Below are 26,205 nucleotides of genomic sequence, written 5' to 3'. Positions count from 1 at the left end.
GGTCACACAGACCAGTTCTGATTTGATGTGGGGAGTGACTGTATACAAAATGTGAAGATCACTGGGGTCATCTTAGAGGCTGACTGCCACAAACTCATTATTTTCTTTTTCTATTCTTTTAAATTTACTTGGCTGCAAGAGGTCTTAGTTGTGGCATGTGGTATCTCATTTCCTGACCAGGGATCGGATCTGCGTCCCCTGCATTGCAACGCCGATTCTTAACCACTAGACCCCCACGGAAGTACTGTGTGTTTCTTTTCATTAGATGCACTTTGTAACCTGCATCTTGTAATGTGTTCAAAATAAATAATATTTTTAAATTAAAAAAAATTATGCCATGGCAAAATATTCAATGCCACTAGTTTACTATTGACTGTTACGTGAAAAAAAATTAAGTTGTCAAAAGGCGATCTTTTACACCCGTCTAGAAAAAAAGACGGGATAGGAATACAACAAAATATTACCAGTAACCTCTCATTGGTGGGATCAGTGATGAGTTTTACTTTCTCCTTTGGGGTCTTCGAGATTTTGCAAACGTTCTACATTAAGTACCACGAGTTTTGATTTTTTTTGGCCGTTAGAATTAATGTTATTAACAAAAACTACAAGTCCCGACAGACATTGCGCCTCCGACTTCTGAAGACAGGCCTTCCCCCGATGCAATGAACGCTGGGATTCGCAGTCCATCTCCGAAGCAAGGTGGGACGCACAATACCGGCACAGATGACAGAGGAGGGATCACCACCATTTCGACCAGTGGACAGTGCGCGCTGGTCCTGAGTGGCGCGCGGATAACCAATAGATAAGCGGCTAAGCCTGAGTGACGTGTACCTCAGCCTACGGGCGGCCCATGGGGCGGGGCGGGGCGCGGCGGCCGTAGTGCGAACCATGGGAGGCGGCTGGTGGTGGGCTCGAGCCGCCCGCCTTGCCCGACTCCGCTTCCGGGGGGCGCTGCTGCCGCCTCCGCGGCCCCGGAGCGGGGGTGCCCGGGGGTCCTTTGCCCCTGGCCACGGCCCCCGCGCTGGGGCTTCGCCGCCGCCTGTCTCCGAGCTGGACCGCGCAGACGCCTGGCTCCTCCGGAAGGCGCATGAGACAGGTCTGGGGCTGGGGCTGGGGTCAGCCTGGATGGGAGACGGGGTTCCGCCTAGCCAACCTGCCCGCGCGCACGAGTGGAGGATGGGGGTGGGATTTCTGCTGGAAACGGGGCCCGAGCTTAGAAGGGAGAAGGGCTTCCGTGTAAGCGCAGGGAAGAGGCTGGGCGCAAGAGCGCAGTCTGTCCGCACAGGAGAAGGGCTTGCGGATGGGACGCTGGGTCTGGTTTATGGGGTGCAGTAGGAATTGGAGAGGTTGGTCGGGCCGGCACACGTAGCCTTATCCAACTGCGCTGTCTAGATGGGAGAGCCTTCCAAAGAGGGCTATGGGCGGGGGAGTTGAATGTAAGAGGGGGCCTGGATGGAGGGTCCAGTTCAGGGTAGGGGACCACTCTGCATAAGGCGGGAGCGTAGAGCCCCACAGAAGAGGAGGGAAGTTCCGGATTGGAAGAGGGAACAACCAATAGAAGAAAAACTCTCGACTGATTGGAGGGTGTGGTGCCCCAGGGGCGGGGCTTCACGCGGGCGTTGGAGGTTCGGATTGGAGAGGAGGTCTAGGTCCAGGATGGGACAGGGGTGGGGGGATTGTAACCCTACCAGTCCCCGCTAGTGGCACACCAGGGACTTGAATGGATGTGAATGACATCGAGGAGGGGCATACCCACTAGCAGTGAGGTTTCAGAAAGCTGAAGGGGAGGCTGGAGAGAGGCCTGGGAAAGTAGGGAGGTAACAATTTGTTGGGGGAATCTGAGAAAGAAGTGGGGCGGGGCGAGCCCATGGGGGATACACGTGTGGCAACGACGTTGACCCAGATGACCTCTTGGGCTCTTCCTGTCCTCAGATTTGTTGTTGTTGTTCAGCTGGTCAATCAAGTCTGACTCTTTGCGACCCCATGGGACTGCCAGCGGGCCAGGCTTCCCTGTCCTTCACCATCTCCCCGAACTTGCTCAAACTCATGTCTATTGAGTCGGTGATGCCATCCAACCATTTCATCCTCTGTCACCCCCTTCTCCTCCTGCCCTCAATCTTTCCCAGCATCAGGTCCTCAGATTCAGGTTCTGCAATTTTGATCCTAGATGCTCCTCTAGACTCTGTAGACTGTCTTGCATCTTTGGTGTTGCAGTTTGGGATGGGGAGGAATTCGGAGATGGAGACGTGAGAGGGTTTGGGGCAGATAGACTTTGGTAGGTGGGCCACCGGGACAAGGTGGGGATTTAGGGCCGCACAGGGTGGTCAGATGAAGAGGCGCCCCTCGGTTGACTATCCCGGCTGGGGGCTTGGGAGCAGGGTTTGGGCTGACGCTGACTTTTCTGCCCTGCCGCCACCCCCAGCCTTCCTCTCGTGGTTCCGCAATGGCCTCCTGGCCTCAGGCATCGGGGTCATCTCCTTCATGCAGAGCGACATGGGCCGGGAGGCTGCCTACGGTGAGTGTAGACCCCCCTCTTGCCTCCACTGGGGAGTGTAGACCCCCCACACACACCCCGCAAGTTAGAATCTGTCCTGCCCCACCCCGTCACCCCCGGAATAAATGAACCCCTCGTGCTTCCCCCACCAGAAGCGCCTCCCCTTCATTTGTGAGTGTCCTCCTTTCTCCCCACCTCGTCCCTATCTCATGGGCACCGGACCCACCGGAGGGGGTGGATCAGGGCAGGGCTGTGGGTCCTTGCCCTTTCCAATCTGACTTCTCAGCAAAGATGTGGGTCCCTGTCTCAGCCCCTCATGCTGCCCCCACTCCCATCTTATCTTTGCTCTCAGTCAGGCCTCCCCGGCTCCAAGCCCTAGCCACACACCGCCCTCCCCTTCCCTCTCATGTCCCCGACCTTGGCTCTGTACTAACCCTCACCCTGCCCTTGAGTGTGCCCCATCCCCTTTCTAACGCCACCCCGGACCCTCGACCCACCTGGGTCCCCAGGATCAGGTTCCCTGACCCCAGTCCCCCTCTCTGTCCCACAGGCTTCTTCCTGCTGGGCGGCCTGTGCGTGGTGTGGGGCGGCGCCTCCTACGTGGTGGGCCTGGCGGCGCTACGGGGGCCCATGCAGCTCTCAGTAGGGGGCGCGGCCGCGGGTGTGGGGGCGGTGCTGGCCGCTGGCCTGCTCTGGGCTTGTGCCGTCGGCCTCTACATGGGCCAGCTGGAGCTGGACGTAGAACTGGTACCCGAGGATGACGGAACCGCGGCAGCCGAAGGGCCCGATGAGGCAGGCCGGCCTCCACCTGAGTGAGCCGCGGGGAACCGGGCTGGGCGCTGGCCAGCCCGGCCCGGAGGACCGGGACATTAAAACCTGACCCTTCCCGCTCTCCAGATTCCGAGTGGTGGTTTCTTTGTCGGGGATGCTGAGCCAGGGGGAGAGGAGGGGCAGAGGCGGGGACGTGGAGATAATTAAAGAGGAAGGAGAGAAGAGGAGCTCTGTGGCCACAGAGTGAGAGCAGGCGTTTAATTCATGGGGGCTGAGAGCCCTGCCCCCATCCCCTTGGGGTCCCCACCCGTCCTCCAAGTCCGGCCACGTGGAGGGCTGTCCCAGTCCTCAGTCCCCCTTCCGCTGCACCCTGGTGCCCAGGGCCCCGGGGTAGGGCAGGCCCAGGGCGGGGTAGAAGGCCTCCGGGAGGGCGGGGCCCGGGCCCAGCCTCTGCAGGTGTGGGTACACCAGGCCCAGCTCGGCAGGGCCGTAGCGGATGGTGCCCGGCGCGCACAGGCCCCGCATGACCGGGGGCAGGAAGCCGGTGTGCAGGAGGGAAGGCGGGGGGTCCCCAGGAGGCGCCAGGCCCCAGGGCCCCACCAAGTCCTGCTTCAGGGCCCCCGCCCGGATGACGGACGTGAACTCAGGCCTTGTTGGGGCCAGGTGGCCCGACGGCTCCTCGTCCTCACTGTCCTCCAGGTCTTCTGTCTCCCCGGGGGCGGGCTCCACTTTGATGGGTTTGCCTCGGGGCTGGGGGGCCTTGTCCTCGTCGGGAGGGGCGGGCTGCTTTCCTTCCACTGGAGGCTCTGGCTCTGCAATAGGAAGATTCTGAAGGGCGCCATCCTACGCATCCCCAGCCCTCAGCCTTCCCGTCTGTAGAATAGGTCACGCTCCGTGGACCAGACCCATGGGTTTCTGCTGTCTCCCCTTCAGGGACAGTTGGCAAAGTCTGGAGGCATTTTGGGGAGGATGATGCGCCTGGATCCATCTGAGGGAGTGGATGTCAGGGATGCTGCCCCACCATATAGTGGGGCGGGCTGGCCCCCACCACAAAGTGTGACTGGGCCTCAGAGGTCAGAGGTCTGAACCCAGGCTGTCCAACAGGACTTCCTGTGAGGACAAACGTGTTCCATATTTGCACTGGCCACCTATGGCTACTGAGCTCTTCAAATGTGGGGAGGATGACTAAGGAAATGGAATTGAATCTATTTATGATTATTTTGTGCCACACCACGTGGCCTATGGGGTCTTAGTTCACCAAAAGGGTATTAAACCTAGTTCGTGGCAGTGAGAGCCCAGAGTCCTAACCCGTGGACATCCAGGGAACTCCTGGAATTTGAACTGTACTTTTACTGTAAATAGTCTCCACACTCCGCACAGGTCCCAGAGGCCGCTCAGAGCCTCCTAGGGGCTAGGCTGGAAGGTGGGGCTCACCTGTGGGCTCTGGCTCCGGGCTGGACGCGTCCTCACGGGCCACACTGGCCGGAAGCTGGAAGGCATCCAGAGGTGTCTGCTCCCCCTCGGCTTGGCTGAGACAAGACATGAAATTGGGAGCTAGGGGCCCAGGCCACCCAGCCTCTGGGGAAGGGAGCCTTCCTCCTGCCCACCAGTCTTGTGAGTGGAGACCCCCCGCCCCTCTGAGTGCAGGCACCTCTCCCCACTGCAGTGACTGGGGACCCCCTCCCACCCAAGGCACTTAGGCCTCATCATTGGACCCCAGACTTCAAGTTGGCTTCTAGACCAGCTTGGCCCTGTCTCCTGAGGCCAAACCTCTGCAACCCATGGATGCCTGAATGTCTTCCTAAGTATCCCCTTGGGCACCGCATGCTCATCTGACCTCAGCATCTTCCTTCCAAACCTGTCGCTTCTCCCAGAGACCCAGGCCCAGGCCCCGCAAAGTCAGAGATGGCCCGGTGGTCGCCCCCTGCCCTCCTGCCTCCTCCACCTGTGCTGCCTGGCAACTCCCGAGGCTCCCAGCCCGTCTTGTCCCACAGACAGACCTCCTCTTCATGGCAGCCAGAGGGTTCTTGCACAAAGCCGATTTGACTGTGACTGCCTCCAGCTCTAAACCCTCTCGTGGCTCCCTAGTGCCCCACCACCATCCTCAGCTTCGTTCCTGGGGACTCTACTCCAGCCCAGAGTGCTTGCTCCCTTTGGTTCCTCAGCTGGGTCAGCTGGGCCTCTGAGCCTTGTCTGTGCTCAGCCTGGAATGTCCTACCCACCTCTAGTTTCTTTCCGTCAGTTGCTCTGGCCCTCTCGTAATTGCCTGCCTGCCATGGCCCTCCAGTACCCCAGAATGCACCTAGGCCTGAGGCTACTTCGCATCTGTGTTTCTCCCTAGAAGAGACCATCATTTCCTCTCTGCCTCCTGCAAGCAAGGTTTTTTTCCTCCAGGCCTTCACTCTCACTGGACTCCATTCCCCTTCATGTTTTTACCGCCTCACCCCCCTAGACTTGTCTAGCAACCCTCCCTGAGAGCTCCCACCCAAAGGTGGGAAGAGCTGGCAGATTCTTCTAGAAGGAGTTCTGAGCTCCTCATCAAAGGAGGGGAACGGACAACCCTCACCTGAGCACATAGCTGACCCAGAGCACATGGCGCTCTCCAGGGCTCTTCCCACTCACAGCCACAGTGGCCACGGACTGCAGCCACACAAAGCCCCCAGCGCGCTGCAGCCAACGGTAGTAACCGGTCATCACCTGGCCCTTGTCCAGCACTGGGCTCAGCCCAGGGACCAGGAGAGACGGCAAGGGATGGGGTGGGGTGGGGTGGACAGAGAGAGAGAGAGAGACAGGTGGACAGGGAGACAGGGGCCGAGAGGGCGCGGGTGATAGGGAAACAGGAAGGGTGAGATGGTGGGGAGAAGAGAAAGGCAGGGCACAGAGAAACAGAGAACCCAAGTCAGAAAGACTGAGAGGGAACCTGGCAGCGAGGCCCCTGGAGTTTGAAGGCTGGGTCAGAGAGACCCCAGTCCCCGTAAATGCCATCCCCCGCCCAATTCCTGAGACTTTGCTCAGGGACGCCTCCCTTGCTGCTCGTCCTGTGATGAGCTGGCAGCAGGAGAGACCAAGGTCAGCCTCAAAGAAGGACTTCCAGGGAGCAGGGCGGTGGGGTGCTCAGGTCTAGGGTGAGGGGTTCTCACGGTCCAGGTGGCTTTGGCGGATCCTGGTCGCATCCTGTCCATGGACAAACTGGTAGCAGCTGCGGCCCACCAGCTCCGAGGGCCCCAGGTCCATGTGGTCGCTGACCCTGAGAGCAGGGGCCAGCGGAGAGGCGGGGGGAAAGGGGTCCGCGACCATGGCAGGGGGAGAAGGGGGCGGGGTTGGTTCCGGAGTCACTCAGCACCCAAACCCTGGCTCTGGAGTGCTCCGGGCTTCAGTTTTTCCCCCTTAAAACGGGCGGGAAAATATTTAAAGTAATAGTGTCCCCTTTTAGGGCGGCTATGGGCATTCGAGCAGATGGCATTCCTGGGTGTGGGGTGGACCCCGGCACTCAGAATGCCCCTGAACTGTGGAGACGATTTCGCTATTTATTGATACTCCCTCCCCCCCCCCCCATTGCCTGGTGCGGGAAACAAAGTGGATAAGAGATGAGAGACCAGTGAGGCAGAAAGAAATAGGATCAAGAACAGCTGAGCTCTGCAGAAGGGAGCCGCGAAGGGAGGACCTGGCCTCTAGGGAACGGAACGCGGCCCCGCCTCCAACCCACAAGCCCCGCCCCAAGGCCCCGCTACGTCCCTGTAGGCCCCACCTCCACCCCGCAGGCCCCGCCTCTTCCCCGTAGGCCCGCCCCGTCCCCGCAGGCCCCGCCTTCACTCCTCTTCTAGGCCGCCCTCCGCCGCTTTCTCGCCTCGCGCGTCTCCCCAGGGCCGCAGCCTCCTGACTCCTGGCCTCTCTGACTCCCCGCCCGCCTCCCTCTCCCGTGCGCCCCCATCGGCCCACCTCTGACCCCAACCCCGGTACCTGCTCTCACAAGCAAGGATGGTAAGACCCAGGCTGAGTCGGAAGACGATCATGTGTCCGTGCAGCGGCAGCTCAGCCAGCGGAGCCGGCGGCAACGTGTGGCCGAGGGCCACGAGGCCCAGGGCGCGGGCCCGAAGGCGGCCGGTCACGTGGATGACCTGCGTCGGAGGCGGGGTCAAGGCGGGGCCTTTGGGGCCACAGGGCCTGGCTCTGACCGTCGTCCCCAGATCCTGGGGCCCCCGGGAAATGGCTGGCAGGAACACAGGGCGGGGGAGAGGACGCGGGGGACAGACGCTGGGCGCGGAGAGCTCACACCCACCTTGTACCCCGAGGCCTTGACATGCAGACCCCTCTTGGTGAGGGTGGATTTCATGCGGATGAAGAAGGAGCGCTCCTGGACCCGGGAGGACGGGGACACCTCGGTGGGGCTGGCCTCTGGGGCGGAGCGTAATGGAAGGTTATGGGGTCCTGAAGCGTACACTCACAGGCCAGCCCCGCCCTCTGCAGACAGACGGTCATGACCACAATCGCTCTGACACACCTGATGGTCCTACAAGCCCGCTGACATCGTATACTAAGCTCCCCTCCTTCTCACCGGCAGCCAGCCCCCTCTTTCTAAAGCTCAGTTCTGACCCTATACCTCTGTTCTGAACCTGCCGTGGCTCCCTAGTACCCTTGGGAGAAACCCCAGCTCCTCACCATGGCCTGAGACTGGCAAGCACTGCCTTCCAATGACATCATCTCCAGTCACAACCTCCAGGTCCCAGTTCAGACATCTCTGCCTCCAGGAAGTCCTCCCTGACCCCCAGGCTGGGTCAGCTGCCCCTCTGGGGTCTCTCCTACCCCAGCCCTGCCCACTCTGGGTCATCACTGCCTGGGGACCGTCCAGTCTCCTCCACTGGACTGTGAGCCTCTGGAGGGTGGGACTGGGGCTCTAGCCACCGCTGTGTTACCAGCCCTACCCAACACAGGGCTGAGCACAGCATGGGGGCTCCGGCTATCGGAACAAATAAGCCTCACAAATACAGATTATCCTCTAAACCCTGTAAAGCAGTCTTATAAATAGGCTCACACCCAGATAACCCTGTCTGGGCCTCAAACTGAGGTGTAAATATAATCACGCTTGCCAACAATCCCACACGTGTCACAGACATCTCCCAAGCTTGCAAACACTGCTGATAGCTCACGCGATTTTCCTACAAAGCAAGCCCCATATAAGAAAAGCTTACTTATGAGAAAGACAACCTCAGTCCCCCAATATCTCAGAACTAAGAGGAACTTGCAGGGTAGTCTCCAACACTCTCCCTCCCCAACACGGAGTGGAATTTTCCACTGGAGAGAAGGGTTAGAAGCACAGACCCTGCAGTCAGACAAGCCTGGGCCAGAGTCCAGCCCAACCACTTACAGCTGTGTGACCTGGGACACAACGCAACCTTTCTGTGCGAAGTCCCAGGTTCCTCCTCTGAAACATGGAGATCGTCACAATTTCTGCTTCATGAGTTTGTGGTTGGGATTTAATAAAATTATGTACTTAAAGGCAGGGCATGTGTAAATGCCCAATAAGCACGCCTGGTAAATAATAATAACCCACAGGCACCCACCTCCAGGAGGGGTCTTTCTAAAGCTCCAATCTTGGGTATTCAGGCATTCTTAGGGAGCTTAGGCAATTTTAGGGAGCCATGTCTCACTGCCTCAATTTAGACTCTGACTCATTTTACAAAAACTTGCTTTGCACAACTCTTAACAAGAGTGTTTTTGTTTAAAGAAGACATATTTGGAGACATTGGACCCAGTGTCCCTCAGGCCTCTTTTTTTTGGGTGGGGGGGCTGGGAATTACCGATTTCAGGCGTATCCGCAAGCGAAGAGGAAGATGAGGAGGAGGAGGAAGAGGAGGGGATGGAAGGCGGGGTGGGGGGCCCGGGGGTCGGGGCCCGCAGCCCCAGTTGCTCCAGCACCTCGGAGTGGTCCCCTGGGTGGATGTAGTCGAAGACGCTGCTGCCTGTCAGCTCCACCTGCGGGCGAAGGAGTGGGGGTGCAGGGGACCGGTGAGGGGAGCGCCGCCACTCGCCCACCTTACAAGCAGGTGTGTTTCATACCAGTCTTGTGTTTTCATTAGAAAAATTAAAATCGCTTAAACTTTTTAAAAAGGAGAATATAAACTTAGGCTCTTCCCGTGCCCTCTCACTTCAAACGCAGAAATTATTAAGGATTTTCTGCCCCTACCTCCAGTATGAAGAAGCTGGGGGGAGGGGACTTCCCCAGTTGTCCAGTAGCTAAGACTGCGCTCCCAGAACAGGGGACCCAGGTTCGTTCCCTGGTCAGGGAACTAGATCCCATGTGCCACAACTAAGACCCAGTGCAACCAAATAAATTAAAATCAAATCAAATAAAAGAAGCTGGGGGGGGAGGGGTTGGAACAGGGGTGTCATAGCCTCTGTTTACCCAGTTCCTGCTTACTCACTCTCACCCCCATACAGCAAACAACTGCGCCCTGAAATGACTCACAGGATGTCCCAGCACGAATGGAAATCAGGACACAAGCAGTGGAATGGCTTTCAAGCTCTTTAAAGTGTTAAAACTTTTAATTAGATTTTTACATTCAGTTCAATCCTCAAATTTCTCGCAGCGGTCCCCTCATCTCCACACGGTCCCGGAGCCGGCAGCCATCTTCTCCATGTGTTCCTGCCCCAGAGTCCTCACTGGCTTTCTTTCCTTCAGTCCTCACACACGTACCCCTCCACAAGGTACTCCGTGGACCATGGCCCTCCTCTGCTCGGAAACCTCCCATGCTCCCACTGCCTCTGGGTTTGGGGGTCACATGCTTCCCTCTATTCTCATTAAGCCACCCTCCCCACCCACACACACACAAGCTTCCAGTCTTCCCTCCACTCATCCTTCCCTTCCTCTTGTCCATATTCCCCCTTCAAGGTCTTCCTCTTCCATGAACCTCCCTCCAACAACTCACCCAAGAGCTGCTCACAAAAGCCAAAAACCAATGCATTGAATTTTCTAAATTGGCCATTTGTCAAAATCGCTGTAAAAATGCTAAAAGTTGGCGGCAATTTGCATTGATTGGATCAGCAAGACCTAAGATGACGCAAGGAGCCAGGACTCCAGGGATGGGGGCTTTGGGCTCCTCTTTGCCCTGCTTTCCCTCTCAGACACCAACTTCAGGAGCAGAAACAGTGGGCTGAAATCAAGGCAAAATGCAAACCAGTCAACTAAAATGCCCCCCAAAATCCTCCAAGCTGGCAAAACCCGAGTCCTCCCAATACGAATGGCTGGAATCCTTTCCAAGTGTTAAGAATAGGCCTTCCCTCGTGACTCAGTGGTAAAGAATCTGCCTGCCAATGCCAGAGGCTCGGGTTCGATCCCCGGTCCAGGAAGATCCCACATGCCGCAAAGCAGCTAAGCCTGTGCACCACGACCTGTGCTATTCACCGCAGCTTCACCACAACTACTGAGCCCAGGTTCTACAGCCTGAGGATCACAACCACTCAGCTCCACACAAGGGTCCCTAGACCCTCTGCTCCACAACGAGGGGAGCCCGTGCAGCGCGACTAGGGAGTAAGCCCCGCTCTCCACAACTAGGGGAAAGCCAGACGTGAAGACCCAGCACGGCCAAAAATAAATAAATAAGTACAATTATTTGTTAAAAGTGCTAAGAAAAAACACTTTTTGGTAAATATCAGTACATTTGGTGACCACTCACAGGCAAACTTACCTTTCTGCTGACTTGCTTTCTTCAAATCCACCTATTACTTTAAAAACCCTCCTCTGTGTTTGGTGTCATGTTGGGTCCCCAAAAACACACTTTGGGACCCAAAGAGCCCATCCTTTTTTTTTTTTTTCCTTCAATGTTGGTTTGGTGAGGCCAGGAGAGAGGAGGGCAGGCAAGGGAGACAGCAGCTGAGCTGGGCCAGGCGGCCTGCTGCGGGCCCCTTACCTGTGAGAGACCCAGGTAAATGGAGACGGTCTCTGAGATGTAGAGAAACTTCCCGTCCTGGTTCAAGGCAAACACGAAGCCATCCAGGGACTAGAGTGGGGAGAGAGGGTGAGGGGCATGGGGGGAGGACACAGCATCTGTAAGCGGTTCTGAAATCTGGGTCTCTGCTTGTGATGGGCTAATCCGGGGTAAAGAGCCTCAGTGGCCCTGGGGAGGAGGAGGAAGAAAGGGGAGCCCCAGCAACCTGCCTCCCAGTTCTGGGGCTCCCCCCAGGCTGAGGCTGGAGAGAAGAGTGCCTTTCTCCCAAGTCAGCCACCAGGTGGCAGCAAGGAGCAGCAGGCGGGGAAGGGACCTCACCTGCAAGATGTGTCCGCCCAGGTGCTGCTCAAAGACTTCGGAGACCAGCGCCACGGGACCCCTGCGGCCTGGGGCTGGGGGCAGAGTGAGGGGTAAGGCCAGAGCCTACTGGTTTGACCTCTGACCTCTGGGAAGACCCCCCAGGGAAGCAGGCTACATATCACCCTCTCTTGTCCCCAGTCTTGAGGCACTGGGGGCCTTGTCAGGGAGAGACCCAGGGTGTGAGGAGGGGCAGACAGACACGCAGAGACAGACAGACACCAGGAGATAGAGAAAGGGGTTCATTCATTCATTCGCCCATTCAGTCCTCCAGCAAACGCCCTGGGCATCTGGCCTTCACTGGGCAGTGCTAGAGACAGAGTGAGAGAGGACCAGGTCACCCACCCCTGCACTCACAGGGTACCCACGTCAGGGCAGATATAAATGAGCCAGAAACTGACAAATACAGAGCTATCATCTGTGGCCATTGCCAGGGAGAATCGAATAGGTGGCATGAAATAAAGAAAAATGGGGTAGGGCCTGTTGAAGGAGGGGCCTCTGGGCTCAGACCTGAAGGATGAGAAAGAGGCAGAAAGGAGCCGGAAAAAAAGAAAGAGACAGAGAGATAGGGACATAGAGAGACATTGAGAGACAAAGATACAAATAGATGGACAGAGATAGAAAGGAATAGAGAAAGAGATAAGGACATTACAACTCAACAACAAAAGGATGAGGAGTCCAGTTAAAAAAATGGGCCAAATCAGGAAACTCAAACAGGGGCTCTGGATCAACCTAGAGGGGTGGGATGGGGAGGGAGATGGGAGGGAGGTTCAAAAGGGAGGGGGTATATGTACACCTGTGGCTGATTCATGCTGAGGTTTGACAGAAAACAGCAAAATCCGGTAAACCAATTATCCTTTAATAAAAATACTAAATTTTAAAAAATGGGCCAAAGAGGAATTCCCTGATAGTCCAGTGGTTTGGACTCAGCGCTTTCACTGCTGAGGGTCCGGGTTTGATGTCTGGTCAGGAAACTAAGATTCTGCAAGCTGCACAGCACAGCCAAAAACAAAATAAAAATCGGGCAAAGGGTTTGAATAGACAGTCATCCAAAGAAGACACACAAACGGCTGATAAGTACATGAAAAGATGTTCAACATCATTAGTCATTAGCAAAATGCAAATGAAAACCACAATGAGAGGTTATTTCACACCCACTAGGATGGCTAGAATTTAAAAAAAGAAAAAGAAAAGAAGTGTTGGTGAGGATGTGAAGAAATCAGAAGCCCTGGGTGTTGCTGGTGGGAATGGGAAACGATACAGCCAGTCTGCAAAAATAGTTTGGCGATTCCTCAATAAGTTAAATATAGAATTACTATTTGTTGTTTAGATGCTCAGTTGTGTCAGTCTTTTGCGACCCTGGACTGTAGCCCTCCAGGCTCCTCTGTCCATGGGATTTCCCAGGAAAGAGTACTGGAGTGGGTTGCCCTTTCCTTCCCCAAAGAATGACCATATAACCCAGCGATTCCACTCCTAGGTATATATCCCAAAGAACAGAAAACAGGTGCCTAAACAAATACTTGGACGTGAATGTTCATAGCAGCATTATTCCTAATAGCAAAAATGTGGAAATGCAAATGTCTACGAACTGCTGAATGAATAAGTAAAACGTGCTAAATTCATACAGTGGAATGTCATTCGGCCATAAAAATAAATGGAGTACAGATCCACGCTGTGACATAAAGGAACTTTGAGAACCATTATGCTAAGTGAAAGCAACCGAACACATGAGGCTACATAGTGTAGGATTCCATTTACACGAAACACCCAGAACAGGCAAATCCAGGGACAAGAGGCAGATCAGTGGTCGCCAGGGAGGGGCAGGAGAAGCTGGGAGAGACTGTGACTCACACAGGGCTTTTGGAGGGTGATGAACATGAACCAGATAGATGCGCTGGCTGCACACTGTAAAATGGTGAATGTCATGTTACATACATTTTAGCCCAATGCAATTTTTAAAAAGAGAGATAGAGTGATATATAGACACAGAAATTGAGATAGAGATAGACAAAGACAGAGAGACATGATGGTAGAAGGACAGGGACTTCCCCCGAGGTCCGGTGGATAAGACTTCCCATGTTCAATGCAGACAGCACGGGTTCGATCCTTGGTTGGGGAGCTAGGATCCTACAGGCCACCACCAGCACAGAACATTTAAAAAAAAATAAATAAAGAGATGGAGGGATGGAGGCAAAGAAATGCACGAAGAGAGATACAGGGAAAGTGGCAGGAAGAGACAGACAGTGAAGGAGACGGAGGCAGAGACACAGGCTGTCCATCCCCTCCACAGTCAAGAGCAGAGGGGTCCAGACATCCAGGCTGGGCGTTGCAGAGAACGACTCCCCAAGCGGTCTGTGCTCAGACTGGGGTCAGTGACCCCGAGGGCCCCCAGGCACCCGGCTCCTGCCGGCCTGAGGACCCAGGTCTGGGGTCTGTCACTGTCCCTCCCTGGCTGTGTGCCCTGGGGCCAGTGCCTCACTTCTCTGTGCCTCAGTTTCTTCCTCTGTCAAATGGGTTTGCTAAGAGGACTGGCTGATCCGTTAGGGGATGTTGAGCATTCATCCCGCCTAGGGAACAGAGAGGGCCTACCAGGGGCGGGCACGCAGCAGGTGCTCCCGAAACAGAACCTGGGATCAGTATTAATAGCCTGATTACTATTGTGATTTCCAGACCATCAAAACACCAGGCGGCAGAACGCCGCCCCCCTCCCCCCCCAATCAGGACGCAGCCCCCAAGCTCCACCCCAGCTTGGCCACGCCTCCTCCCTCCAGGAACGACCCCCCATATCCTCACGGCTGTTCACACCCTTTTCCCACCCCCCCAACCTGGAGTTCCAGGGACAATAACTGAGGGGGGTGGTGGTGGTGATGGGGACCCCTCCCCCGAGATGCAGCAGGAACCAGCCGGGTGACAGGCGGGAACAATGCCGGCTGCTAATTGTCGCAATTTTCCCCTGTCATTTTTGCTAATTCCTTCATTTTCCCTCTCACAGGATCAGCCCAGGTCAGACTGAACGGCTGCAATTAACAGCGTTAATGGGCACGTCGGGATGGGGGTGCGTGTAGCGGGGAGGGCTCAGCCACTCGCTCTTCCCCTATCCTGTCCCCTGGGTCTCTCCCCAGCCCTGACTGAGGGGTCTTTGAGGGGTCTTAGGACTCCTAGCCCTCCCCTGCCCCAAGTCCACCGACTCCCCGCTTCCTCCTTCTTCCCCCGTCTCTCCCACAAATACCTCAACAACTGTCCCTCCCAGATCTGCTCCTTGTTCACGTCCAAACCCCAGCCATCATTCACTCTTTCAACAAATATTTGCTGCGTTTCGTATCAAGTCAGCCTCCCCTGGAATAGAACTGCCCCAGTTGTCATCTTCCCTCCAAACCAGAGGGGGCGCTGTGGGGCCAAGGGGAGAAGCTAAGGCCTCACCCAGGGGTCCCGCCCCCACCGCCCACCCTCCGCCGCCCTGGGGGCTCTGCTGTCCCAGACTGGTGGGGATGAAGGGCTGGGACTTCAGGAACCTGTGGAAGTCTGGGAGAGGGAGACCCCCTGCCTTCATCAGAGTGCCTTGCTCCCTGGAAGCAAGCCTGAGGCCTGGAGCCCAGGGAATTCTGCCTGTACTTTCCTCAGTTGCATCTGTGAAATGGGTCTAGGGCTGGAGCTGGGTGGGCTCATGCATGCAGATAGCAGAGCCAGGTGCTGCTGCTGCTCACTCCGCCATGTCCCACTCCTCTTGACCTCATGGACTGTAGTCCACCAGGCTCCTCTGTCCATGGGATTTTCCCCGAAAGAATACTGGAGTCTGTTGCCATTTGCTTCTTCAAGGGATCTTCCCAATCCAGGGATCGAGCCCGTGTCTCCTGTGTCTCCTGCATTGGCAGGCAGATTCTTTAGCGGTGAGCCACTGAGGAAGCCCACACAGTAGGTGAGTCTGTGTTATTCTTCTAGGCATTTCTATGGATAAATTCCACTGCCAGCACCTTCTGGGGGTTACCTTGCTGTCCACCTTGACTCTCTCTTTCCTCACACACACACCCCTCTTTAGTAAGTCCCGACGCTGGACTGTCACTGCATCTCCTGGATCCCACCACCTCTCATCCCACCACCCCTACTCTGCCCTAGCTGCCTCATGTCCAGCCTGGATCACCTCGCTTGCCCGCTCACTGGGCTCCCTGCTTCTTCCCTCACGTCCATCACCTCTGTGGCTCCCAGCTCACTCGGAGTAGCAGCCAAAGTCCTTGCGATGGCCTAAGAGGCCCTGCAGGAGCTGGCCCCTGACTGGCTGACCACTCCCCCTCCACTTACTCCTCCCTTCCTCTCTGGAGCCCCTGACCTCACCGCTGTGGCCTGTACCCACCAAAATGATTGCTGCCTGCCTCAGGGCCTTTGCACTTGCTGTTCTGTCTGCCTGAAACCCTCTTCTTCCGGCTTTCCTGAGAGCTTGCTCCCTCACCTCCTCCCAGTCTCAGCTCAAAGGTCACTTAGAGGGGTCACGCCTGACATGTGAATTGAGATGTCCCCCCACCACCTAGTTCTAACAGTGCTCTGTCACTGAGTTGTATCTGACTCTTTGTGACACCATGGACTGTAGCCCACCAGTTTCCTCTGTCCTTGGGATTCCCCAGGCAAGAACACTGGAGTGGGTTGCCATTTTCTCCTCCAGGGGATCTTCCCAACCCAGGGATCGAACCCACGTCGTCTCTTGTGTTTACTGTATTGGCAGGTGCATTTTTCACCACTGCGCCACCTGGGAAGCCTCCCCGCCCACCCCCCAGTTCCATAGTTGCCCAGCAAATATTCAGTGATCCCTCACTGTGTGCAGGCACTATTCTAGGCTCAGCAAATAAGGTGCTGTAGGGGAGAAACACAATAAACAAGAGAAGGGACTTCCCTGGTGGCCCAGTAACTAAGATTCCAAGCTCCTGGTGCAGGGGGCCTGGGTTGGATTCCTGGTCAGGGAACTAGATTCCACATGCTGTAACTAAGGGAAAAAAAAAAAAGACCCTGCATGCTGCAACTAAAACCTGGCACAGCCAAATAAATTAATAATTTTTTTTAATTAAATAAACAAGGGAAATAAGAAATATATATCAGATGGCAATAAGTACTATGGAAAGAAATAAGGCAAGAAAGGGAGACAGGACGTGCCGGGAGCAGGGGGTTGTTATTTTTTATTTGGCTTCACTGGGTCTTAGTTGTGGCATGTGAACTTTTTGCTGCAGCATGTGGGATCTAGTTCCCTGACCAGGGATTGAACCCGGGCTGCCTGTAATGGAAGTGCAGAGTCAGCCACTGGACCACTAAGGAAGTCCCTTTTATTTTTAATAGTGCGGTTGGGGAAAGCCTGACTGAAAAGCCCACATTCTAGGGGAAGGAGGGGGTTCCTGGTAGAAGTATAGCAGGTGCAAAGGCCCTGGGGTGGGAACAGGCTTTTCTGAACAGCAAGGTGGCCCATGTGGGGCAAGGGCTTGGAGTCATCAGAGAGGTAGAGAGGGCACATTAAGGAGGGAGAGGGCAGGGACCAGGTTTGTAGCCAGCCTCCCAGGGCAGGAGCTTTGTCCTGTTCCCCAGTCCCTAGAACACTGCCTGGCACAGCTGAATCAATGACAATGAATAAATGATAGGAGATCAAAGTTGTCTTCTCTTCAGACTCAGAGCCCCTGGGCTAGACTTCAACATTCGTGATCCCATTTTACAGATGGTAGCGTGAGGCCAGAGACAGGTCAAGCCCAGCAACCCAGAACCCATCCCTGGAGACCCACACATATGCCAAGTATGGTGATAGAGAAGGTGGGCATCAGAGCCAGACCACTTGAGTTTTGAATCTCATCTGGGTCCCTTGTTGGCTGTGTGACCTTGGGCAAAGAGCATCACCTCTCTGGGTCTCAGTTTTCCAGTTCTATAAAATAGGGATCAAAACACTGCCTCCCTCTGGTGATTTCTGAGAAGATTAAGCAAGTGAATTTGGATCCAGTGCTCAACCCAGCGTCTGCCGCGTGTATTATTACTAGTATTTTTGAAGAGAAGGGGGGAGTCCCCCCTCCTTTAGAGAGCCTACATTGTGCTTTTCTCTGACGGCAATTAAGTCACTGGCCTCAGTTTCCCCATCTGAACTGCTGAAGCAGGTTCTTGGCCTCTTGCTGAAGACCCCAGGAGAACAGATGCCCCCATTTGTTAATTTTGGGGGGAGTCCACACAGTTCCTGCCCGGCACACTGCCCTGCCCCGCCTTCCCACCTAAAGGCAAGGGGGTTGCTGAGGTCGGTGGTCTGCCCCCTCGAATGACCCATCCTGGCAAGCGGGGAGGGGGGAGTCCGGACGCCGGCGGGGCTGTCCCCACCTCCGTTTCTCTCCCCGGGGCTTGGGGACAATAGACAAGATGTTTATCCCCCGCCGGCGCACATGTTGTTCGCGGTAATGACAGTAATCAGCGGCGCTAATGCCGCATTCTCTCCGCGCCAGTCAATTCGCCTAATTACCGCCTGGGAAGCCGGATTATTTAAATTTAAATGGTGATTTATTGCGAACTTAATCAATGCTATTTTCTCTCCCCCCTCCCCCCGAGACCAGGGCAGGAGGGGAATTGGAGCCCCTCCAACCCCATCCTAAGGACAATCCATCTTGGGGTGGAGGGTGTCGCACTTGCCTAGGGTGCCCTGTCCCTGTTACCTGAGACCTCTGACGAACTCGGTTCGCACACTTCTAGTAATAAGAGTAAAGCAATAAAACATAAAATAGAAGTAATAACAATAACGTAACACTTCTGTGTAATGAAGTCTGAATAATAATGAAAGTAGATATCTAAAAAAAAAAAAAGAAAGTAGATATCTATCTATATATATCTGTGTTTTACATGTTCTATATTTTAACATATTATCGATTGCATTTCGTTATCATGTCTTGGCGAGTAGCATGGCAGCCTGTCCAGGGCAGGGACTTTTTTTTTTTTTTTTAGGGCAGGGACTTTTATCCAGTTTGTTTCCGGCTGGGTCCAGAGGGCTCAGAAGAGTAGCAGGCACACAGCAGATGCTCAATAAACCTGCAGGTACCCACTGATAAAGGCTTCCCTGGTGGCTCAGCGGTTAAAAAAAAAAAAATCCGCCTGCCAATGCAGGAGACGCGGTTCGATCTCTGGGTCGGGAATATCCCCTGGAGAAGGAAATGGCAACCCACTCCACTATTCTTGCCTGGAGAATTCTATGGACAAAGGGAGCCTGGTGGGCTACAGTCCATGGGGTCGCAGAGTCAGACTGAGCGACTGAGGGACTAAACAACAACCACTGATAACAGTAATTGCTACACAATGGCTGTGTACTCTGAACCAGGTGTGTTTAGGGTCTTTATTACCTGGTAGACCTTTTTCTCTTCTCAGCCTTGGGGAGGGGAGGGGCTTCATCATGATTTCCATTTCACAAATGAGGCACAGAGAGGTGAGGCAACTGCCCCGGGGGGCACAATGCTGGGGAATGGCCAAGCGGGGACACGGACCTCTGTCTTACTGAAGCTCGCCATCTTACCTGCCATGTTATCCCGTCCCCCTCCCGCATCCCAGGCTGGGAATTCAGACGCCAGAGTCCTTGTGTTCCCTCTGGGGGTCCCTCCGGTCTGAGAGCGGGGCGTTTCTTGCTCATTAGCAGATGGGAGGCCCAGGCTGGGTCCTCTCTGTCCCGCTCATGGAGCTGCGGGTCTCCTTTGTGAGAAACATGAATCATTTCCTCTAATAAAAATAATAGCCCTTTCTAGTGGCATGACCCCTGGTACGGCCAGGCCAGAATTCATTAAGCCAACACTACCTGGCCAGAGGGATTGGGGGCAGGAGGAGAAGTGGACGACAGAGGATGAGGCTGGATGGCATCACCAACTCGATGGACATGAGTTTGAGTAAACTTCGGGAGCTGGTGATGGACAGGAGGCCTGGAGTGCTGCGATTCATGGGGTCGCAAAGAGTCAGACAAGACTGAGCGACTGAACTGAACTGACCTGGTGAGCCCATTTTACAGATGAACGAACTGAGGTGTGGACAGCAGAAGCTGTCTGATAGGAATACACAAAAGGTCTGACTCCAAATTTTGTATTCCCTTCCTTTCGGGTGGAGGAGCCTGGCCACAGAAAGAGCGCAGCTCAGACCCGGGGTCCTCTGCCCTGGGGGAGCGCTCCAGGACCCCGCCCCCGCGCTTGCGCACTCACCTAGGCCCGCCGGCGGCCCCGAAGACCTCAGCCCCCAGGGCGGCGCCCCGAGGGCAGCAAAGCGGCGCAGGCGGAGGTAGGTGACGCTGAGACGCACGATGGACGCCTTGTCCAGCTGGCTGGAGATGGCTCCGGGCAAAGGCAGTAGCTTGGCCAGCTCGAAGAACTCCAGGTTCTCCTTTCCGCGCCGCGAGCGCGCAGCGTTACGGGACTTTTCCTTGCGCTGCGCCTGCAGGCTGGGCGGGCGGCGCGGAGGGAGTGTCAGCCGGACCCGGGGACTCCGGGATCAAGAGCGGAGGAGGCGAGCTCCGCCTCCTGGGGCCTCGGGAACGGGGTGAACGGGACGTTGGAAGTGGGTTCAACACTCTGGAGGTCGGGACAGAGCCTGAGAGTGACTTCTCCGCCCAGCTGTGGGGCAGGACTTGGGGGTGTAAATGCTCGGGGGAAGGAGGAAGGAGAGGGGAGCGGTAAGAATGTTGAGTAGGGGTCCCGAAAAAGGGGGCTAGAAACCGAACGCCCAGTGTGCGGTGAGTTGCAGAACCTCGGTAGAGCAACTCCGGGTGAGAAAGTCTAGCCCGAGGGGGCGGGGCGGAAGGTGAGTGTGAATTCTTCCCGGACCCCGCCTTGGGGGCGGGGCATAGTCCGAGGGGCGGGGCGAAGGTGAATGTGAATCCTCGTCGGATCCCGCCTTGGGGCGGGGCCACGACCCGAGGGGCGGGGCTTTGCTCACCAGGGTCCAGGCGGGGCCTTGACCACGAACCCCGGCAGAAAGTCCCAAGGGACGCTGCCGCCTCGACCTCCCCCGCCACCGCTGGGGTAGGGGGCCGCCATCTCCGCGGGGACCCGTTCAGGCGGGCTCAGAGCGGCCTGCGGGACTCGAGAGCCGCGTCTCCTGCAGCAGGAAGGAGCGGGAGGCAGCGTTCAGCGCCCGAGGGGGCGCGTGGGACACCTGGTAGGCAAACCAAGGTCCGCGGGGTGGGGCGCAGGGTCCCGGCGAGGAGCTGCCGCGGGAGGCGGCCTCAGTTTCCCCTCCCCGGAGGCCAGGCTACACAGCCAGCAGCTCTCACCGTGCCGGGCTCCGGGCGAAGCTCACTCAGGGTGAGGACGTGCCCCGCCGCCGCCTCCCCCGCGCCGCCCGCCAGCGCGCCCGCCTCACGCCCGCGCCGGGCCGGCTCCCGCATACCAATAGGCGCACGCGGCGCGCATACGGATCCGACCGGCCCGCGCGCTGCGTGCCAAGCATGCCCAAGCCGGGCGGGGGGCGGGCGCCTCGCCGGGGCCCAGGCGAGACCGGCTCCAGCCCCCAGAGCCCTCTAACCCGGGGACCTGCTCCCACCACAAGCCCATCCCAGGAGTCTGGTTTTCGCATCTGCGGTGCGCCTATTTCCCAGGCTCGGTTAAAGAGATAGGGGCGGAGGGGACAGAAACTAGGGACCCCACCCGATGCTCTCCCCACGGACCACCCTTCACCCCCTGGGGGTGATGCCACGTGTCTGGGCCGCCAAATCTCCGCAACCACAACTTCCTCCCTGAAGACCCCCGATGCAGCGGCCAGCTCCTCTGTCCGAGGTAGCCCTCAGTATGGATCCAGAATTCTGAGCCCAGGTGTCCTGGTATTCAGATTCCCCAGAACCGGAAACATGTTCAATTAGGTCTTCATTCCTCCAGGGCTAGGCATTCAGGGTCCAGCCCCGCTCCCCACATCCACGCCGCCCCCAAGCCTCCCCAGCTAGGTCCCCCGATGCCCTAGACCTTGGCGTTCAGATCCCCCAGCCCCCTATTTCCCTAGGACCCAACCTCCGCGCTCCCCTACCCTCAGCCCCGGGAGACAGGCGTTCTGATGCCCTAGCCCCCAGGACACTGGAGTCCCGGTCCCCTTCACCTCCAGGACTCAGGAGTTCCCTATCCTCTCATACCTGTCCCCTGGCGTCCCCTACCTGCAAGACCCACCGCCTCGTTACCTGGCCGCGAGGGCAGGCTCCGGGCGCGGCGTGGGGCCGGCCGGGCGGCGCAGAGGAGCGGCCCCATAGACCCCGGGGCGGGTCGGGCTCGGCGGGGCGCGCGGGCTGTGGCGCTAGGCTCTCCGCGCCCGCCGAGGCCTCGCAGACTTGGATGCGTGGAGACAGCGCCGGCGGGCGGGGGCGGGGCCTACTGGAGCCCCGCCCACGGAGTCTCCGCCCTTCGGTCCTGCCCCGCGTCAGCCACTCGGATCTTTTACGCGGTTGTTGTTCAGTCGCTCCGTCGTATCCGACTGTTTGCGACCCCATGGACCGCAGCACGCCAGGCCTCCCTGTCCTTCACCATCTCCCGGAGTTTGCTCAAACTCATGTCCATTGAGTCGATGATGCCATCCAACCATCTGGTCTGTCTTCCCCTTCTGCGTTCAATCTTTCCCAGCATCAGGGTCTTTTCCAATGAGTCGGCTCTTCGAATCAGGTGGCCAAAGTATTGAAGCTTCAGCCTCAGCCTCAGTCCCTCCAATGAATATTCAGATAGGGGGTTCCAAGCAAGGGAGTCCTGTGCTGCTCAGATATCTGAGCCCTCTTAGCCCACCAGAAGCAGAACCTCAAAGTCAGCTTCCCCACCCCGAAAGGGGAACACCGGAGTCCAGGCTCTATCTCTATATACCCCACTGGAAAGAACTATCACCCTGTTTTCCCCAAGAGTACTCAACACGACACCTAGCAGCTCCCCCAGGACAAGGAGGGCATCCTGCACCGGAGTCTCCTGTAGGGGTGGAGACCCAGACGTCAATGTCCCCTCCAGGGACTCAAATTCAGGCGTTAGCGACCCTTTTCCAGGAGAGAACTTAAGAATGTCAGCGAGGCCATCCGGACAAGAAGGGGACCTTGTGCTCAACAACCGCCCCCCCCCCCACCTCTGCCTTATAAGACCAGGATTTGACATCTGGACCTCCCAGGGACTGGACACTGGGATCCGAGGAACTTCAGAGACCAGGACCCTGGGTTCTTAGTTTCACCACTGCTCCCACGGGAACCCCAACATCAGAGCTTCCCATTAGACCATACATGGGAACTAAGGGATTATAAGCGCCTCCCTCAGAGAACTGGAGACCCAGGTGACCCAGCCAGCTCTTTTCACTCTGGTAGAAGATACAAAACCTCTCCCTCCCAAGCCACTTCAGCAGCCTGGCATGGGGGTTTCCAGGCATTTAAGTGCTCAAAGGGGCTTCCCAGGTGACTCAGTGGTAAAGAACCCACCTGCCAATGCAGGAGACTTGAGAGACTTGGGTTCGATCCCGGGGTCGGGAAGATCCTCTAGAGGAGGGCATGAAAACCCACTCCAATATTCTTGCCTGGAGGATCCCATGGACAGAGGAGCCTGGCGGGCTACAGTCCATGCGGTCGAGAAGAGTGGGACACAACTGAACATGTGAGCATGAAGTGCTCCTAAGAGACCACAATGCAACTAATGAAGGTGGACCAGGAGTCTTAGGAGAAGCGGGTGGGAAGGGCTGGCAGAGAGCTAGGGTCTTCCTGAGGTTGGACAGAGGAACCAACGCACACACCTCTGCACCCTCATGTGCACGGACTGATAGGAACACTCTCTTTTTTTTAAAATTATTTTTAATATTCATTTAAAGAAGGCTGAGGACCGAAGAGTTGATGCTTTCGAACTGTGGTGCTAGAGAAGCCTCTTGAGAGTTCTTTGGACTGTAAGGGGATCAAACCAGTCAATCCTAAAGGAGACCAACCCTGAATATTCATTGTAAGAACTGATGCTGAAGCTCCAATACTTTGGCCACCTGATGCAAAGAGCCGACTTATTGGAAAAGACCCTGATGCTGGGAAAGATTGAAAGCAGGAGAAGGGGACGACAGAGAATAAGATGGTTGGATGGCATCATCAGCTCAAGGGACATCAATCTGGACAAACTCCGGGAGATGGTGAAGGACCGGGAAGCCTGGCATGCTGCAGTCCTTGGGGTTGCAAAGAGTCAGACACGACTGAGTGACTGGATAACAACTGAACAACAATACAAAATTTATTTATTTAATTTATTTTTGTCTGTGCTGGGTCTTCACTGCTGCACGCAGGCTTTCTCTAGCTGTGCTGAGCAGGGGCTACTCTCTCTCTAGTGGCGGTGCACGGGCTTTTTGCGGTGGGTGGCTTCCCTTGTTGTGGAGCACAGGCTCTGGAGCACAGCCTCGGTAGTTGTGGGGCGCAGGCTTAGTTGCTCCAAGATATGTGGGAGGCGCTTTAATCCCGTAGTTCTCATTTATGGGCTAATGGGAAACTCTGATGTCGAGGTTCCTGTGGGAGCAGTGGTGGAGCTAAGACGCCAGGATCCTGGTCACTGAAGTTCCTTGGATACCCGTATCCCAGTCCTAGGAAGGTCTGGATATTCAATCAGGATAACCACACTGAACAATTTGGGAGCTAATCTTTTATGTGTGACATGGGCCCTGGCTCCTGAGATCATCTCAGGGAGTCTGTGAGGTCAAATTTTCATACCGAGACATTTTCTGCCTTTCTACTTCCTTCTCCCATGAGTGTCCAGTGGTGGGGGAGGTTTCCAGAGGCTCCCTGGCCTGTGATATCACAGCAGACCACAGGCATAAGCAGCCAGGAGTGTCCAGCTGTCTTCTGTGAGGCTGGACTTTAAGGAGCTTTGCAAATGTGTAAAATAATGACACACCTTTCACTAAAATTTTTCTTAAAATAGGTTATTTATGTTAGCCTGTAATGCATTTATTATTGCTATTTTAAAATGCCTTTTGAATCCTTTTCAAGAATTTCTAGTTTTATTCTGGTATGACTTATGAAACAGAAATAAAAGCTCTTTGGTCTTCCCTAAGAATGTAAAGAGACCAAAAAGTCTGAAAACTGCTGATTAAGCCACTTAAAGCTGAGAATGTGTTACTGAGTCGCTTCAGTCCTTTCCGACTCTTTGCGACGCTATGGACTGTAGCCTACCAGGTTCCTCTGTCCATGGGATCCTCCAGGCAAGAATACTGGACTGGGTTGCCATGCCCTCCTCCAGAGGATCTTCCCAACCCAGGGATTGAACCCTCATCTCTCATGTCTCCTCTATTGGCAGGCTGGTTCTTTACCACTAGCATCACCTGGGAAGCCCCAAAACTGAGAATAGAGCCAGGTATTAAATCTGCTAGATATGACATGCCCGTCCAAAGACACATTCACCCTCATGTGCCCTTGACTCCACTCACAGAGTGACTGATAAACACAAACACCATTTGGGGTCTCAGTTTTCCGATCTGTGAAATGGGTGGGCTGTTCTGTGATGTCTATGCCCTTCGGCAGCTCTGGTCATAGAGCTGGGAAGACACAGGATCACTTCTGGGGCAGAGTATGCATCAGGCGGGACCCTGGGGGGAGACAGCTGGGACCCTCTAACTGGGAACCGAGACAGCTTTCATAAAAGACTTTTTTTTGAAGCAGTCAGGGGTCAGAGGCTTTTCTGTGAATCTCCCAGGGTTTATTTTATTGCATTTAAAAAATATTTATATTTATTTATTTGACCGAATGTAGTCCTAGTTGCTGCAAGCAGGATCTTCATGGCCATGTGTGGGCGTGGAGTGCAGGCATGTGGGATCTTAGTTCCCTGACCAGGGATCAAACCCGTGTCCCCTGCATTGCAAGGAGAATTCTTAACCACTGTGCCACCAGGAAAGTCCCTGAAAGGACTCTTGACCAAGGTTTGGGGGAAATCTAGGACAGCTGTGCCACCCCCAGGACAGGCGAAGCAGTGAGCCGTTACCACCTGGGGCCTGTTAGAGAATCTAGAGACAGTGGCAGTTGAGACCCTCTTGGTCTCATCCCTGGCACGTCCTGCCCTAGCTTCTCAGCCACGTTCAGCTCTCCTCGGCCTTCCTCAACTTTGGAGATGTTTCTCGCCCAAACATGGAGACCTCTTCCAGGGTGGGAGAGATGGGAAAGAATAGTGTGTCCTTGAGAGGTGGTGAGGTCCCTGTAACCAGGGGAAATCAAGGAGGGGGGGAGGGCCCGTGTGCCACAACTACTGAAGCCCGTGCGCCTAGAGCCCGTGCTCCTCAGCAAGAGAACCCATTGCAGTGAGAAACCCACGCACCACAATAAAGAGTAGCCCCCGCTCACCACAATTAGAGAAAGTCTGCATGCAGCAACGAAGACCCATTGCAGCCAAAAATCTAATAATAAATAAATAAATCTTAAAAAAAAAAGGAGAGGCACAAGGATTTTGGTAGGCCGTAGAGCATGGGTGTGTGTGTGTTTATGTGTGTGTGTGTTTGGAGGGTTCCAGTGGCTTCTCCTTAAACAATTTCACTCTTCTCTACTAAGACAGCAGAGTTTTAGGAAGGGGACTTAATGGGCTCGTTGTAATTCTTACGTGACTTGTGTGACTTTGGGCAGTTTCCTTCACCTCTCTGTCTCACTCTCCTCATCTGTAAGATGGGGATAGTATAACAAGACTCCCCAAGTAAAGGAACTGCTCCCCC

At 55.6% G+C, this 26,205-nt stretch overlaps 2 protein-coding genes across 4 annotated transcripts; one reads left to right on the top strand and one right to left on the bottom strand.

Annotated features, from left to right (window-relative positions):
* The first annotated feature begins 865 nt into the window (after positions 1–865).
* Positions 866–3,385, top strand: TMEM160 (transmembrane protein 160). Its single transcript, XM_065920666.1, has 3 exons — positions 866–1,096; positions 2,423–2,515; positions 3,045–3,385. Exons 1-3 carry the CDS (start codon positions 889–891, stop codon positions 3,308–3,310), a joined length of 567 nt encoding a protein of 188 aa, XP_065776738.1. The 5' UTR covers positions 866–888; the 3' UTR covers positions 3,311–3,385.
* Positions 3,386–3,493: 108 nt separating this feature from the next.
* On the bottom strand, positions 3,494–21,920 carry NPAS1 (neuronal PAS domain protein 1). Of its 3 annotated transcripts, none has more exons than XM_065920663.1 (12): positions 21,707–21,871; positions 20,476–20,637; positions 19,746–19,981; positions 11,530–11,603; positions 11,173–11,262; positions 9,064–9,238; positions 7,545–7,660; positions 7,226–7,383; positions 6,406–6,512; positions 5,832–5,979; positions 4,700–4,794; positions 3,494–4,077 (listed from the first exon to the last, which is right to left on the bottom strand). In XM_065920663.1, exons 2-12 carry the CDS (start codon positions 20,574–20,576, stop codon positions 3,614–3,616), a joined length of 1,764 nt encoding a protein of 587 aa, XP_065776735.1. In that variant the 5' UTR covers positions 20,577–20,637; positions 21,707–21,871; the 3' UTR covers positions 3,494–3,613. The 3 variants fall into 3 exon arrangements, with proteins under 3 accessions (XP_065776735.1, XP_065776736.1, XP_065776737.1); XM_065920665.1 differs by having other exon boundaries at positions 3,944–4,077; positions 5,832–5,932; positions 21,707–21,920; XM_065920664.1 differs by lacking the exons at positions 5,832–5,979; positions 6,406–6,512 and having other exon boundaries at positions 21,707–21,869.
* Between the last annotated feature and the right edge of the window lie 4,285 nt (positions 21,921–26,205).

Source organism: Muntiacus reevesi, chromosome 2 (assembly GCF_963930625.1).
Source record: "Muntiacus reevesi chromosome 2, mMunRee1.1, whole genome shotgun sequence".
In the NCBI taxonomy this organism is placed as follows: Eukaryota; Metazoa; Chordata; class Mammalia; order Artiodactyla; family Cervidae; genus Muntiacus; species Muntiacus reevesi.
The sequence above is the reverse complement of the archived record's forward strand: the minus strand, read 5'-3'. Positions and strand labels throughout refer to the sequence as shown.